Here is a 16,226-nt window from a genome sequence, read left to right as displayed (position 1 = left end):
TCCCTCCCTTATCTGTTTTCCCAGCCTTTTCTTCCTTTACCTTCTTCCCATGTTTCACCTCACTTTTTCACAATATTTTAGTATCACAGTCTCCCTAAATCTCCTAGCAAAAGCATGGTATGAAAGTTCAAAGGGGAAAAACAACACTTTGCCACAACCTTCCTGCGAAAGTTTTAGAAAAAGTGGGGTTCCTTTAGGAAAAGAGGGGTTCCTTCCCCAAGCTTTGGGATTTTTACTAGGGCACCATACTTGCATCCCTCCTAAGTCTTAACCTTCTAGTCTGACTAGCAGATGGACAAATAAATTTAGAACCCATATCGGTTCCCTCTTCACACACTAGACACTCTTGAGTCTTCGAAATATTACTCTTACACCTTAGTCTAGAGTACTTACAGCTTTGCCAAGGTCATGTGGTAAATGGGCCCATTGAGAGTTGAAAAGGATACAGTAGTCCTTCCCTTTACTGCTCCCCTTTTCCGACAGAACATGTACCATGCCATATTCACAGTACACCTGAAAACACAAAACATTTATTTAACAACAATAAGTACAGGTCATTTCCATCATAACAAAATCACAGACATACCACTCTTCCCCTCCGCCCCCCGCAAAAAAAGCCCATTAGAGAAGAAGTAGAAAAAATAGCTACTTGGTTTCCGTATCACTTATTTTTATACAGTGTCACATTTATATTTCTGGCTTATAGGGCTCATAAAACTTCTGATGTAAAAAACACCTTCCCTGCAAAACAGTTTGGCTGACAACTGACAACGGCCAATAAACACAATCTGTCAATTTTGACATGACCTATGGAATTTGATGTTTCTTTTATATAGTGTTCTTTTGCAGGCAAGGTGTATTGATATCAGTATGATGGGATTCATACAGTTCCCTGAGAGAGGCAAGCAAACAGTCAACAAGTTCTGTTTCAATTAGGGAAACAGTAAGTTCTCTTAGGGCAGGCTTGTCCAACATGCAGCCCGCGGTGCTGCGACGGGAAATGAAAGTAAACACCGTTTACTTTCGTTCCCACCCCTTGTCCCTCCCCCAGCCCCTAAGCAGCTTCCTAATGGCTACTGAAGGACTGGGGAAGGGACAAGGTTCCCACATGCACTGCTTCAGCTTGATGCTGCCGACGCGGTGCATGTGAGAAGAGGAGTGGCCATGTGCCTCTCAGGACAGGATGAGCCCAGCCAGACCAGCAGGGGCTCAGCTGCATTTCCCCCCCACACATGGCTCCACTACTACTTCTGCTGGCCAGTGCAGACCCGACCGGGCTCCTCCCATCCCTAGCAGCTTGTGGGAAGCCGGCTTCAGCCGCATGCTGCTCCGGATGGGATTGACCCAGCCAGGTCAGCACCGACCAGTGCTGGCCCTGAGACATTGGTCCCAAGATGGTGACAAGGGGGCAGGGCACGCGTCAAGGGGTGGGGCCACCCATACAGCCCTGGAGAGCTTGCCAAAACTGGGTAAGTGGACCTCTGCCTGAAATAATTGCCCGTGCCCACTGTACACAAATGCATAGAGCCTGGGAAACAAGCAGAAGTCCTCGCACATTCACAAAACTATGACATGATTAGAATAACAGAGACTTGGAGCTCGCTCACACGACTGGAGCATTGTCATGGATGGGTACAAAAACTGTTCAGGAAGGACAGGCAGGGGAGACGAGGAGGAGTTGCACTTGATGTGACAGAGCCACACGACTGCTCAGAGCTCCAGTATGAACCTGGAGATTGGACTGTTGCGAGTCTCTGGCATAAGGTTATTAGTGAGAGCAACAGAAGGTGATGCCATGGTGGGGGCCTGCTATACACCAGCAGACTAGAAGGAAGTGGTGGATGAAGCTTTCTTGAAACAGCTGGTGGAAGTTTCCCCAATCACAGGCCCTTGTTCTCATGGGGGACTTCAATCTCCCTGATATCTGCTGGGAGGGCAATACAGCAGTGTGCAGACAATCCAGGAAGTTTTTGGTGAGTGTTGGGGACAATTTGCCAGTGCAAGTGCTGGAGAAACCAACTAGAGGCTGTACTGTTCTTGACCTGCTGCTCACAAACTGGGAAGAATTGGTTGGGGAATGTAGTAGTGGATGGAAACCTGGGCAGCAGTGATCACGCAATGATTGAGTTCAGGAACTTGAGGAGAAAAAAAGGATAGAGAACAGCAGAGTAAGGACCCTGGACTTCAGAAAAATCAGACTTCAACTCACTCAGGGAACTCATGGGCAGGATCCCCTGGAAAGCCTGTCTGAGGGGGAGAAGAGTCCAGGAGAGCTGGCTATACTTTAAAGAAGCCTTACTGAGAGTGCAGGAAGAAGCCATCCAGATGTGCAGGAAGACTAGCAAGTATGGCAGAAGACCAGCTGGCCTTAGCAGGGAGCTCTTCAGTAAACTAAATCATAAAAAGGAAGCTTATAACAAGTGGAAATGTGAACAAATAACTAGGGAAGAATACAAGAGCATTGCTTGGGAACGAAGGCATGACATCAGGAAGACTAAAGCACAATTGGAGTTGCAGGTAGCATGGGAAATGAAGAGTAAGAAGAAAGGTTTCTACAAGTATGCCAGTAGCAACTGGAGGATCAGGGAAAGTGTGGGTCGCTTACTGAATGGTGGAGGCAACCTTGTGACAGAGGATGCAGAAAAGGCTGCAGTGATGAATGCCTTTTTTGCCTCAGTCTTTACGGGCAAGGTCAGGTCCCAGACTACTGCACCTGGCAGCACAGTTTGGGAAGGAGGTGAGCAGCCCTCAGTGGTAAAAGAATAGGTTAGGGACTATTCAGAAAAAGCTGCATATATACAGGCCCATGGGGCTAGATGTGATGCACCTGAGGGTAACAAAGGACTTGGCAGATGCGACTGTAGAGCTATTGGCCATCATCTTTGAAAACTGATAGCAATCAGGAAAGGTCCCAAATGATTGGAAATATTGTGCCTGTACTTATAGGGATAAAAGGAGGATCCAGGAAACTACAGACCAGTCAGCTTCACCTCAGTCCCTGGAGAAATCATGCAGCAGATCCTCAAGGAATCTATTTCTAAGCACTTGGAGGAAAAAAAGGTTATTAGGAACAGTCAGCATGGATTTACCAGGGGCACATCATGCCTGACCAACCCGATTACCTTCTATGAGGTATACGAGGATGTGGCGCACCTTCATTTTAGCAAGGCTTTTAATAGACTTCCTTAGCTTGCCTGGGAGAATGTTGTGGAAGTATGGGCTGGATGAATGGACTATAACATGGATAGAAAACTGGCTGCATCATCCAGCAGTAATCAATGGCTCAATGTCAGCTGGTATCATGTGGAGCACCCCAGGGGTCAGTTCTGGGGCCGGTTTTGTTCAATGTCTTCATCAATGACTTGGAATATGGCATAAAGCAGGACAGGCAATTATTTCAGGTGGAGGCCCACTTACCCAGTTTTGGCAAGCTATCGAGGGCCTCATGGGTAGCCCTGCACATTGACAGGTGCCCCGTCCCTTGATCACCACCTTGAGACCAATGTCCCAGGGCCAGCACCAGTGGGGCCCAAAGTAGGGGGCAGGCTGGCATGGGTCTATGGAGCTGGGCTGGGCTGCACCAGCAGGAAGAGGGGGGAGCTGGCCCAGCTCCATACAGCCCCTGCCAGCTGGGACCCTGTACTCCTACTGCCCTGCTCTGGGCCCTGCTGGCACTGGCCCTGGGACACCGGTGTGGGCCCCGTGCTCCTGCCAGCTCCCATGCCTACTCGCTCCGTGCCCCCACAGCCCTACAGTACAGGCAGGGGGCAGCACGCAGCCCCAACCCCCTGCTCGTTGGCAGGAAACGAGCTGGTGCTGAGCATAGGGAAAAAACAGCCCCCCTCCTGCCCTTTGGCCAGTGCCCCATGCTGCAGCCACTTGCAGGCCATGTGGGGCTGTCCTGAGCAGGCACAGGCAGCCCCACATGGGCTGTGAGCAGCTGCAGCACAGGGTGCTGGTAGAGCTGCTTTTCCTTGTGCTCAGCACCAGCTTGTAACCCACCACCACTGCCAACCTGGAACCTGTGCTGGCGGGCAGCAGCTGCTTGACAGGGAGGAAAGCGCGCCCCTGCTTGTGGTGCTGGGCAGTGTTTGCTATTGCTGACCACCCAGGCGTGGGAGCCAGCAGGAGCATGGGGCCCACACTGGTGTCCCAGGGCCAGCACTGGCAGGAGCGTGGGGCCTCAGCAAGCAGGGGCTCTATGGAGCCGGGCTAGCTCCCCCCTCTCCCTGCTGGTGCAGCCCCGAGGGAGAGGAGCTGAGGCAGCCCGGCCCTGAGGACCGAGGCAATGCCCGCAGTCCTCTGCTGCTGCCCCCCTCCCTTCCATCTTACCTGAGTTTCCTGCACCAGTGTAGCCATGAGGAGCCACATGGCTCCAGGCCAGAAGCCCCTGCTAGGCAGGGGCTTCCGGCTGGGAGGGGGCCGGGACAGGCAGGCCCTGCTGTCACAGGAGCCTGCCGGGGCTTCCCTTGGGTCCTACTGCCCCTGGCTCCTGTCATCTTTGGCAGGAACCAGGGACAACTAAATATTAAATTTTCTAAATTTTTTTTTAGGGGCCCTGCAGGCCAGATAGAATGGCTTAGCGGGCTGCATCTGGCCTGTGGGCTGCATTTTGCCCACCCCAGCATAGGATTATGGAGGATCAAGACCCTGTAGTGCTACAGTGCACATGAATATGTTAAGCATAGAACACATAATGTAACAGTACAAAAGACTTCCTTTTTAATTCAGTAATATTTCTGTATTGCTTCTGCCATTTAAAGCAGAACCACCCACCCACCCACTCTAAATAGGTAGATAAATCTCATTCACCCGCTCAGTCTAAATAAATCGATTCAGAACTTTTCCAACACCAAGGATACAAGGGTGCTCCCCAGGCAGTGGAGAAAATGTGTCTTGTAAAACCTTTATAAAGGAGTTCCGAGGAATATCAAAATGCTTTTGTCCGTATGTTAATCACCACCGACAGACCTGACCTCAAACATTCATAATTCTTTACTAATTTCTTGGACAGTTCAGCACAACTATTTAAGTCAGATTCGTTACCAAGAACACAGCCAGAACATTTATAGCAATTTGGCTCCTGGTTTCTTTCTGCATATGTAAAATATCCAATAGCAACAGTTTTTGTGCTAGCTACATTGCTTTGATTGGATCTGCTATCAATTATATCAATAATATGACATAATATAAGCAATATGCACCATTTCTTAAAGCCTGAAATGATGCTTTTGATCCACTTGCTACATGATGGAAATTTATTTTTGATTAATATATTTACTAGATTTATATCCCAGTCCATCCAAATGGCACAGAGCAGCATAAAATAAACAAACACACAGAGGGGACTCCCCAAACAGGAACCTCCAAACCTAAGAACTCCTATTCCCCGCACTTTCCCCCAACCACTGTCTCCCTGCTCAAACCCCAACACAAGCAAACCTTACCACCAGCCCTAACCACACTACCCAACTGCCAGTTTTGTTGTTACAAGAAGGCTTATCTCACCCCATCCCCTACTCCCAAGACCTCTCCCCCAAGCCCACAGGCCCCTTCCTGCAGAAGGGCTGCTGCTCTGACCCCTCCTTGCCACAACTCCCTCTTCTTCCAATAAACACACCATTAAACCCCAACAAAAAAGAAACAAAGAGACCCCCAATCCCTGCCTCAATCACCGCTTAAGTCCAAAGCTAACGGACACCCTTTAGTGCAGGGGTAGGCAATTACTCCGGGGCCACTTAATAAGTTTTGGTGAGGCATTGAGGATGTCAAGGGTAGCCCCACCCCTTGACAACTGCCACAGCCCTTGGTGACCATTTTGTGACCAGAAGTCACAAGAGAAGCCCCTAGGAGAGGGGAAAGGGGGATAAGGACCCGAGAGCCAGTTGCTGCTCCATTCATTCCACATACCTGCCTGGCAGGGCTGCAGCAAATATACGCTGGTTCCTGCTGCTGCTCCCACCCCACCTGGCTGTCCTATAGGACTTTGTTAGCAGCCAAGCTCCTTCATGCCCCCTACTCCACCCAGCCATACACGAGAAGGATCAAAGCAAGCTGCAGCAGAACCCACCCTGCTCCCCCTCCCTACTTGTGGCCCAGAGCACTGCAGCAGGGACAGGAGTCATTGTCGTTGGAGGCTGGGGGAGGCCCAGCAGTTGCCTAGGCAGTGACAGCAGCAGCCATGCCCAGAAACTGTGCCTGCTGACCAAGGAGGCTAGGAGGGCAGCAGGTGCTGCCCCAGGCCGGAGGAAGCTAGGAGGGCAGCACATGCTGCCCCAGGCCGGAGTGGGCAGGACTCGGAGGGGCTGGATACAATTAATTGGTGGGTGCCTACCTTTCAGCTGGATGTAACTGGCTTGCAGGCTGGATCCAGCCTGCAAGCTGTATTTTGCCCACCCATGCTTTAGTGCTCTCCTTCAGGTGACTGCAATGGTGCCCGGGCTGAGCCCCAATCCTGCTTGGAGGGTTGGGGGGAAGTGGGAGACGGTGGAGTGATGTTATGGTGGCAGTTCTTCAATGTAGGAACCCAAACTGACATTTGGACTAACTTCTGGCTTTGGAGTCAGATGGACTTCTGTAATTTAATGTCACTGTTATAGGCTGAGCAGTTATCACAAAACATTATTCCTCCCTCCTCCTCTGCTCTCATGTATGTCCTGTTGTCATAGCATTCATACCCGATTCACAGAACACTAGCAATTTTCTTCACATTTTTAAAACAGCAGGGATTCTTTTTTCCTTTTTCCAGTAATCAGTGCCTATAGTTTCTCACTGCCACCAATACCATCAGCAAGCAATACTCTCAACCTTTCTTTTGTTGTTTCCAAAAATAGCAAGTCACATGAGAGCCTTTAAATGACACTGAAACTACTGGAAGACCTACTGCAAACCAGATTTGATTGAAAATGTGTGACGGAATATATTCTTTGATGAGTTCTGACAAAACTTCAACAAGCCATTCCTTAGCTATAAAGTAATTAGTATCTTGCCACTATCCAAGCTGCTTCTTGAATCTAATCAAATTGTGTTCGTCTTTCCAGACATCCCTTTGTTTCTTTACTAATCAGAAAAGCCTAAATTGTGTGCTGTCAACAGGGGGTTCCATCAACACAGATTACTTATCTGCTATGCCAGGGGTTTTCAACCTTTTTTTAGTAGGTGTATCCCCAGCACATGTACCCTAGTAGCTGTGCCCCCCCGCCCCCAGTGTGTGCATGTGTGTGTGTGTGTTGGGGGGGATGCGTCACCAGATGCGGAGCCGGGGGGGGGGAGGGGGCGTTAAAAAGAGGTGGCATGTGACTGGATGCAGACCCCAATGGGGTGGGGTGGCGCGGCGCAAGGTCAGATGTTGAGTGGTGGCAGCACAGGATGGTGGGAACCAGCAGCAGCCACTGCATGTGAGCTTCCCCTGACCCCCACACATCTGGCTGCCTGGGTGGCACCTACACAGCCCACAGATGGGCACTGCTGCCCTTGCCTCCCACCCTGTCTGCCCATGCATACCCCCTAGTGCCCCCCCAAGTACCCCAGGGGTACACATACACCCAGTTGACAACCCCTGTGCTATGAGCTTAGCTAAACCAGCTCAGAAGGGCTTTCTCTAGATCTTTAGTTTTTCCAGACTTCCAATGCTTTTTTATTTTTCAGGATTGGTATAATTTGCCATTATTACTGCCTAACATTGTGGTTGCCATTTCCTTTTCCAGGATCCTAAAAATGGGGTTTTCTTTCATCCCTGTGTACAACTGAAATCTGGCCTTCTTTGTTTTCTAATCACTTCAATTCCCTCTGTTAATGTCAGTGTTTCACACTTTTGTCTACACAGGCATACCTCGTTTTATTGCGCTTCGCAGATATTGCCTTTTTTTACAAATTGAAGGTTTGTGGCAACCCTGCGTCGAGCAAGTCTATCGTTTTTAGACATAATGCTATTGCACACTTAATAGACTACAGTATAGTGTAAACATAACTTCTATATGCACTGGGAAACCAAAAAATTCGTGCGACTCGCTTTATTGCGATATTCGCTTTATTGCGGTGGACTGGAACCGAACCCGCAATATCTCCGAGGTATGCCTGTACATAGTTAAAGCTTAGACTACAAGATAAATCTAAATCATTTGTGACCATATGCACATGTATCTCAGCTGCTACATTTAATTGCCAACTGCAGTGCCAGCTTTATGGCTTCCCCCTCAAAACTAATGACTGCCAGTCAATTTCAGAGATGCTAGGCAGCTTCACCTTGTCTTCCGAGTAGAAGAGAAGTATACTACACCTACAAGGCAGACCTGGGAAGTGTTCCATAGCTCTGCAACAAAGATTGGTTATCTGTTTTGGTAAAAGAAAGCAATAGGCAAAAATTAGGATAGGCTTCTTATTTTGCAGTTAGGCAAATTAAGCATGTATCTGATATACAGATAAATGGAGCAAGGACAGCCTATACTGGTGTGTTAACTGGGTTAACATACCCTTAAAAGTATAGCCTGCTGCCCTGGACTCCTTTTACCCTCAGACTTGCCTCTCAGGGAATCCTACCCACCAATTTCCTCAATCTGTTAAAGTTTGCTTTTCCAAAGCACGGTGTCTTTTTTTCTCCTGCTCTCCTTTCTACCTCTCCTTCTACCTCTTGAACTCTTACCATTTTGTCGTCACCGTCACCCAAGTTCCCTTCATATTCCGAATCTATTCCTTCTTGCTTGGGAACAGCAAGTCTATGACAGCTTTCCTCATGGTTGGCCTGTGACCTGTATCAAAAAGTTATCTTCACTACACTCCACGGACTCCTTTTGTACTGCTGCATTTCTCTCCCAGATGTTTCAATAATTACAATCCTCATGAGAACCAGGACTTATGGTTTGGAAGCTTCTGTCAACTGTTTAAAGAAGGCCCCACCTACCCTCTCTTCCTGGTTTAGTGACCTGTACCAGGTGCTCATCATGACATCCTCCCCCACCAGCCCCGCCACTCTCCCCTCCAACCTCTACCCAGAAGCTTTCAACAGGCCTACCTTCCACTTCATACTGCACCTCCAAACATGCACACATTGCTTGTAGGTATACAGAAGCATCTCCTCCTTCCCCCCCGCCTATCCTTCCTGAACAAGTAATGTTTTGCTTTCTTCTGGTGGTTTTTTTTTTGTTTTTTTAACCGATTCTCACTGAAATTCCCAGATTTTTTAAGTCATTTTTTTTTTTTTTTACTGATTTACACCAGTGTTTCAGTTCAACTCCCTGTTAACTGGCACAAGTGGGGAATGGTGCAGGGATCTGAACAGAAAAACGGGTGGTGCCGATAAGCTAGAAGTGCCCCTGTGCCAGTTACCCAAGGCACAGGTTTCCCAGTGCCACTGCCGTACCCAGCCTGCAGTGGCAGCCTGCTCTCATCCTGCACGCAGCTGTGGGAGCATGCCTCCCCCAGAAAGAGCCCAGCACAGCCCCCCAGTCCACAGCCCTCCTGGGGGGCACGTAGCAGCAAGAGCCCTGCCCCCCTGCCTCACACCCACTGACCCCCACTTTGCTCCATGCTGCAGCCCCAGGAGTGGTGGATGAACTGCGTCACATTTCTTTCCTAGTCCCAGCCCCCTAGCTCAGCCCTGGCACCTCTACCACAGCCTGCCATGAAATGCAGATACACCTACTGACAGCAACAAACTAAGGCAGGGCTCCATGGACCAGTGCAGCTACTTTCAGCCTCCCAGCTGCCTGCCACTGCTAGCCTGGGCTCTGGGCAGGCCCCAGCAGGCAGGCTGCAAGCAGCTGCACTGGGTTCTGTGGACCCCTGCCCAGCTCTCTGCTGGCAGTGGGTACATGCATGCCTTGGGGCAGATGATGGGGAAGGGGCCTGGGCTGCACTGCCACAACAAGGACTGCGCTCCTTGTGGCTGCCACACCATCTGCCCCCAGTACACCAACATCTTCCAGCTCAAGGTTTCGGGTGTTTTTGGCACGCTGCCCAAGAACACTGCCAACTCCTGACCTAAATCCATTGGCTCTTTACTCATCTCTGAGCTTTTTTTCTTCATACCCCAGTAAGCCCATTTCATGTTTCACCCCGTTTAACCCTTTTAAACCATACAGTATGTTTGTTGGGTAAGATGGGTTGAATGGGCTTTGAGAATTGCCAAAGACTGGATAATGGGGAAATGGCAGGGGACAGTCTTGTGGCAATGATACTCACAGTTTCTGACCCTCCCCATTTTAGCACAATGTGGAAAAGAAAATATTATGAACATGCCATTCCCTCCTCTCTTCCCCTTCCCCTCCCTGCCAGTTACAGGGCAGGGATGCAGGGCCAACCCCCCCCCCCCACACACACACACACTCCCTTCTTGGGCACTCCTTTCGAAAACAGTTTTCTACTGATAGCAGCACGTGAAAAAACCTTGACCATCAGTAAAGAACTGATTAACAAAGAATAAAGGCTTTTATTTTGGTATGCTAACAAGCAGGAAGAAGGAATGAGGTGGATTAGGAGAAAAGGAGAGTGACTCAAGCAGAGGTTGCTCAGTAACAGAGGGGGACACCACCGCCCTCTGAACATTTAGCATTCTCACTATTGGCACTGGAAACAATCCATAAATATGGTGTGGGGGAGAGGCCCAGCTGAAGGAACCCATTATGAGCTGGTACAGTTCCCTGAACTGTTGCCAGCTCTAGCGCACAGTCACCCATCGCGGGTCTCACATCCAGTGACCATTACTGGTGATGGACTGGAGGAGTTGGCAGCACACTGAGGAGTCCCATTCAGGTTCTGCAAAAATTAGTAAAGTTCCTGGGGGAATCACTCTTCACAAAGTATCCAGGACTGGTGAGAAAGTGACAGGAAAAAAATTCCCTCTTTTGTGGTCTCCACTTGAGAGGGATCAGGATCCTTGGACAAGCCGTGTTCTGCCCCTCCCAGCTCCTGTCTGCATGGGGTGGAAACATCTAGGACAGACTTTGTTTGAAGTATAGCACTGTCTCCTGGCAGTGACACAGCATCAAGGGGATATAGGCATGGATGCTTGTAGTGTTTTCTGTTTTTAAGAGATGACTTTCAAAGTGTGCATTCTACTGCTGTGCAGCAGCATCTGTAGAACAAAGGTGGGAGAAGAGGTCCAAACTGTTCACTAGGCAAGAACTGGATTGAGGGTCATGTGGATTATTTTGTAAGTCATGTGATAAGAGAAACCGGTACCACACTTTCAAGTGGCTTATGAATCTGTACCTCACATTCAAAAGGACCTCTTTCCATAGAAGCATACCTAGCTTGCTCCTTCTGGAACTGGAAGGCCAAAGCTCAGAGGTAAGTGGGAGAAGTGGGTGACCTGAAGAAAGCACAAGTAGGAGGGGGCAACAGAGGAGGCCTTATTATTCTTCCTGAGAAAGTACGGCAATCACCTCAAGTGTCTGAATACAAATGCACAGGGCCTGGGAAACGAGCAGGAAGAATTGGAAGTCCTTTCACAATAACAGAACAATGATGAGATTGGAATACAGGTTTCCCTTGATTTATGTGCGTCCTTTATATGCAAATTTGCTTTCATGCAATCAGCATAGATGCTCCCTCCACCCAAGCACGTAAATCTGTGGGGGAAAGGGAAAGGGCCATGGCCCCAGCCCTCGGTGCAGCAGCCCCAGGAACAGCTGGTACCAGCTGCCTGCAGCTGCTGGGCTGCACTGTGCTCTGCCTATCTTCCTTGCACCTGGGTTCACCTCAGCTGCTGGGCTGCACCAGACCATGGTGCAGGCAGCTGGTGTGGGCTGCTCCAGCATGGGCTGGGGTCAGTGCAGACAAGCTGAGCCCTGGGCAGCACAGGGTGCAGCGCTCACCCCAGCCCCAGCTGCAGCAGCCCTGGGAGCAGCTGACACTAGCTGCCTCCACCACAGCACAGCACAGCCAAGGAGCAGAGGCGAGTGGGAACAGATGGCGCTGCAGCTGGGGCTGGGGTGAGTGCCGCTCTGTTCTCTCTGCTTTGCTGCCTTGTGCAGCCCCAGGAGTAGCACCCCTCACCCTTCCCTAGTCCCAGCCCGACTCTCTCCCTCCCTCACCGCCATAGGAACCTACCCCTATTTGTTCCATTGTAAAGTGGGTTCACTTTATGCAAATTTGTTTTATTCACCATTCTCCAGGAACACATGTACAACATAAGTATCGAGGGAAACCTGTAACAGACTTGGCAGGATAGCTCATCTAACTGAAGCACTCTCATGAATGCGTATAAACTGTTCATGAAGGACAGGCAAGGGAGATGAGGAAGAGGAGCTGTATTTAGGTAAAAGACCTGTATGATTCCTCAGAGGTCCAACATGAAACTGGAGATAGGCCTCTTGAAAGTCTCTGGGTTTGGGTCAGAGAGGACAGCAATAGGTTGACATCATGGTGGGTGTCTGCTATAAAGCACCAGACCAGGAGAATGTGATGGATGAGGCTTTCTTCAAACAGCTAGCAAAGTTTCCCGATCACAGGCTCCGGTTCCCATGGGGCACTTCAATCACCCTAACATTAGCTAGGAGGGCAATGCAGCAGTGCACAGATCAGCTAGAAAGTTTTTGGAGACTGTTGGAGACAACTTCCTGTTGCAAGTGTTGGAGGGGCCAACTAGGGACCATGTTTTTCTTGACCTACTGCTCCCAAACAGGGAGGAGTTGCTGGGAACACAGTAAAGGATGGCAAGTTGGGCAGCAGTGATAACGAAATGACCGAGTTCAGGATCCTGAGGAAAGGAAGGAAAGAGTAGCAAAGGATGAACCCTGAACTTCAGATATCCAGACTTTGACTCCCTCAGGGAACTGATAGGCAGGATCCCCTGAGAGGCCAATTTCAGCATTTAAAAGGTGTCCAGAAGAGCTGGCTGTAATTTAGAGAAACCTCTCCAAGGCAACAGGAACAAACCACCCTGATGTGGGGAATGTAGTAGTGGATGGCAACTGCAACAAAGTAAGGAAGTATTTGCTGCAACTGCAGCAAGTACAGCAGAACGTCAGCTTGGCTTAGCATGAAATGGTTCAGTATGCTAACACACAAAGAAGCTTACAAGAAGTGGAAACTTGGACAAACAGCTAGGGAGAAGCATAACAGTATTGCCCACACATGCAGGGATGAAATGAGGAAGACCAAGTGCAACTGGAGTTGCAGCTAGCACGGGACATGAAGGGTAACAAGAAGAGTTTCTATAAGTATGTCAGCAACAAGAGGAAGATCAGGGCAACTGTGGGTCCCCTCCTAAATGGGGGTGGCAACCTGGTGACAGAAGGGGTAGAAAAGGATCAATTACTTAAAGCAGGGGCAGGCAATTATTTCAGGTGGAAGGCCGCTTACCAAGTTTTGGCAGGCTGTTGAGGACCGCATGGGTAGCCCCGCCCCTTGACAGGTGCCCCAGCCCCTGGTCACCATCTTAGGACCAATGTCCCAGGGCCAGCACTGGTGGGGCCCAAAGTGGGGCCCAGGTTGGCAGGGGTCTGTGGAACGGGCTTGGCTGCACCAGCAGGGAGAGAAGGGAGCTGACCCGGCTCCACAGAGCCCTGCCAGCTGGAACCCCGCGCTCCTGCCACCCTGCTCTAGGCCCTGCCGGCGCGGGCCCCAGGCTCCCACTGGCTCCCCACCCACTCACACCCAGTGCCCCCAGCCCCATGGTACAGACGTGGGACAGCGCACAGCCCTGACCCCCTGCTTGCCAGCAGGGAAGAAGCTGGTGCTGAGCACAGGGAAAAGTGGCCCCTCGCCCACCCCATGGCCGGCACTCCCTGCTGCAGGCGCTTGCAGCCCGCATAGGGCTGTCTGGAGCAGGTACAGGCAGTCCCAGGTGGGCTGCGGATGGCTACAGTGGGGCGGGCAAAGCGCCACTCTTCCCTGTGCTCAGCACCAGCTTGTAACCCACTCCTGCTGCCAGCGGGGCCAGGTTACAAGGAGGTGCTGAGCACAGGGGGGGAAGCAGCCCCTCGCCTGCCCCATGCCTGGTGCCCCACACTGCAGCCACTCCCAGCCAGCCTGGGGCTGCCTGTGCCTGCTCCAGACAGCCCCGCATGGGCTGCAGGCGCCTGCAGCAGGGAGCACCAGCCATGGGGCAGGCAAGGAGCTGCTTTCCTCTGCACAGAAAAGGAACCCAGGGAAAAGCTGAGAGCGGGTGGAGAAAAGCATCTCCTCCTCTGCCCCATGGCCAGCACTCCCTGCTGCAGGCACTCACAGCCCACACAGGGCTGTTGGGAGCAGGCACAGGCAACCCCATGTGGGCTGCAACCAGGTGCAGCGCAGAGTACTGGCCATGGGGTGGGGAAGAAGCCACTTCCCCGCCCCCCACGCTCCTTCTCTGCCCAGAATCCCCACCCCCCCACTTACCTGCGGTTCCAGCAGGGGGCAAACCCCAGCTGGGGCTTTCAGCTGGGGGGGGGGGGGGGAAGCAAGCTGGACAGCCTGCTGTTGTTGGAGCACGCTGGGCATCCCCTGGGATAGTAGAAATACTACTATAGTAGAAATACTAATTTTCTACATTTTTTTTTTTTTTTTTTTTTTTTTTTTTTTAGGGGCCCCACAGGCCAGACAGAATGGCCTCATGGGCCAGATTTGCCCACCCCTGACTTAAAGCCTTTTTCACCTTAGTCTTCACAGGCAAGTTCAGCTCCCAGACTACAGCACCTGCAGCACAGTTTGGGGAGGAGGTGAGCTGCCCACAGTGGCAAAAGCACAGGATAGGGACCATTTAGAAAAGCTGGATGTGTACCAGTCCAAGGGGCTGGATGCAAAGCACCCAAGGATGCTGAGGGATTTGACCAATGTGACTGCAGAGCTGCTGTCCATTACCTTTGAAAACTCATGGCAACTAGGAGAGGGCCTGGATGATTGAAAAAAAAGGGCAATCATAGTGCCCATTTTTAAGAGATTATAGAAGAATCCAGGGAATTACAGACCAGTCAGTCTCACTTTAGTCCCTGGAAAAAAAAATCAGAGCAGGTTCTCAAGGAATCCACTTCTAAGGACTTGGAGGTGGCGGGGATCAGGAACAATCAACATGAATTCACCAAAGGTTAGTGATGCCTAACCAACCGGACTAACTTATATGACCAAGTGACTGACTCTGTGGATGCAGGAAAAGCAGGGGACATAATATACCTTTACTTTAGCAAGGCTTTTAATACCACCTCTCACAACATCCTTACAGACAAGCTAAGGAAGTATGGGTTGGATGAAGTGACTGTCAGATGGATAGAAAACTGGCTGGAACATCAGGCTCAGAGTGTAATATTCAATGGCTCAATGTCTAGCTGGCAGCTGGTCTCAAGTGAAAGTGCCCCAGGGATCGGTCCTGCGGCCAGTTTTGTTCAGTATATTCATCAATGACTTGGAAGATGGGATAGAGTGCATCCTCAGCAAGTCTGCAGATGACACCAAGCTGAAGGGAGTAGTAGATATGCTGGAGGGCAGGGCTAGGATTCAGAGAGACTTGGACAAATTGGAGGATTGAACCAAAACAAATCTCATGAGGCTCAATAAGGACAAGTGTAAAATCCTGCACTTCAGACAGAACAATCCTAGGCACTTGTACAGGCTAGGGACTGACTGGTTAAACAGGGTTAAATATGAGCCAACAGTATGACTTTGTTGCCACAAAGGCTAACTGCATGCTGGGATGCAATAGTAGGAACATTACCAGTAGGCTAAGGGAAGTGATTCTTCCTCTCTCTTTGGCACTGGTGAGACTACATCTGGAATACTGCGTTTTGGGCCCTCCACTACAGGAAAAAAGTGAGAATCCAGCAGAATGCAATGAAAATGGTTAAGGGGCTGAGACACATGACTTATAAGGAGAGGCTGAGGGAACTGGGCTTATTTAGTCTGGAGAAGAAAAGACTGAGTGGGGATTTAATAGCAGCTTTCAACTAAGGTGGTTCCAAGGAGAATGGAGCTAGACTGTTTTCAGCAGTGGCAGATGACAGAAAAAAGAGCAACGGTCTCAAGTTGCAGCAAAGGAAGTTTAGATTAGATATTAGGAACAACTCTCTCACTAGTAAGGTAGCAAAGCACTGGAACTAGCGGTGCACAGATACAGATTTTTGGAGCTGATACCGATACCCTATTTTTAAGGAGGCATATCGGTTGATACCGATCCGATTTCTGATACCAGCCTGGCAGCTTGAAGAGCTGTGTGCAGCTGGTAGGTCTGGTGTGGTGGGAGGGAAGGGATGTAGGGGGCACAGATCAAGGCTCCTGCGGTGAGGGAGGAGTGGGGCTGGGGCAAGCACTACCCA

General features: G+C 50.3%; 1 protein-coding gene across 2 annotated transcripts in view; it reads right to left on the bottom strand.

Annotated features, from left to right (window-relative positions):
- Positions 1-16,226, bottom strand: part of SPPL2B (signal peptide peptidase like 2B) — a 144,119-nt gene that overhangs the window by 123,444 nt on the left and 4,449 nt on the right. For both annotated transcript variants that reach the window (XM_090027849.1, XM_090027850.1), the window contains exon 2: positions 394-513. In XM_090027849.1, coding sequence (XP_089883975.1) covers positions 394-513 — 120 coding nt within the window. The remainder of the gene's footprint in view (positions 1-393; positions 514-16,226) is intronic.

Source organism: Crocodylus siamensis, chromosome 14, assembly GCF_052110815.1.
Source record: "Crocodylus siamensis isolate JL-2025a chromosome 14, ASM5211081v1, whole genome shotgun sequence".
Taxonomy (NCBI): domain Eukaryota; kingdom Metazoa; phylum Chordata; order Crocodylia; family Crocodylidae; genus Crocodylus; species Crocodylus siamensis.
Note: the sequence above shows the minus strand (reverse complement) of the source record. Positions and strands in the feature narration are given on the sequence as shown.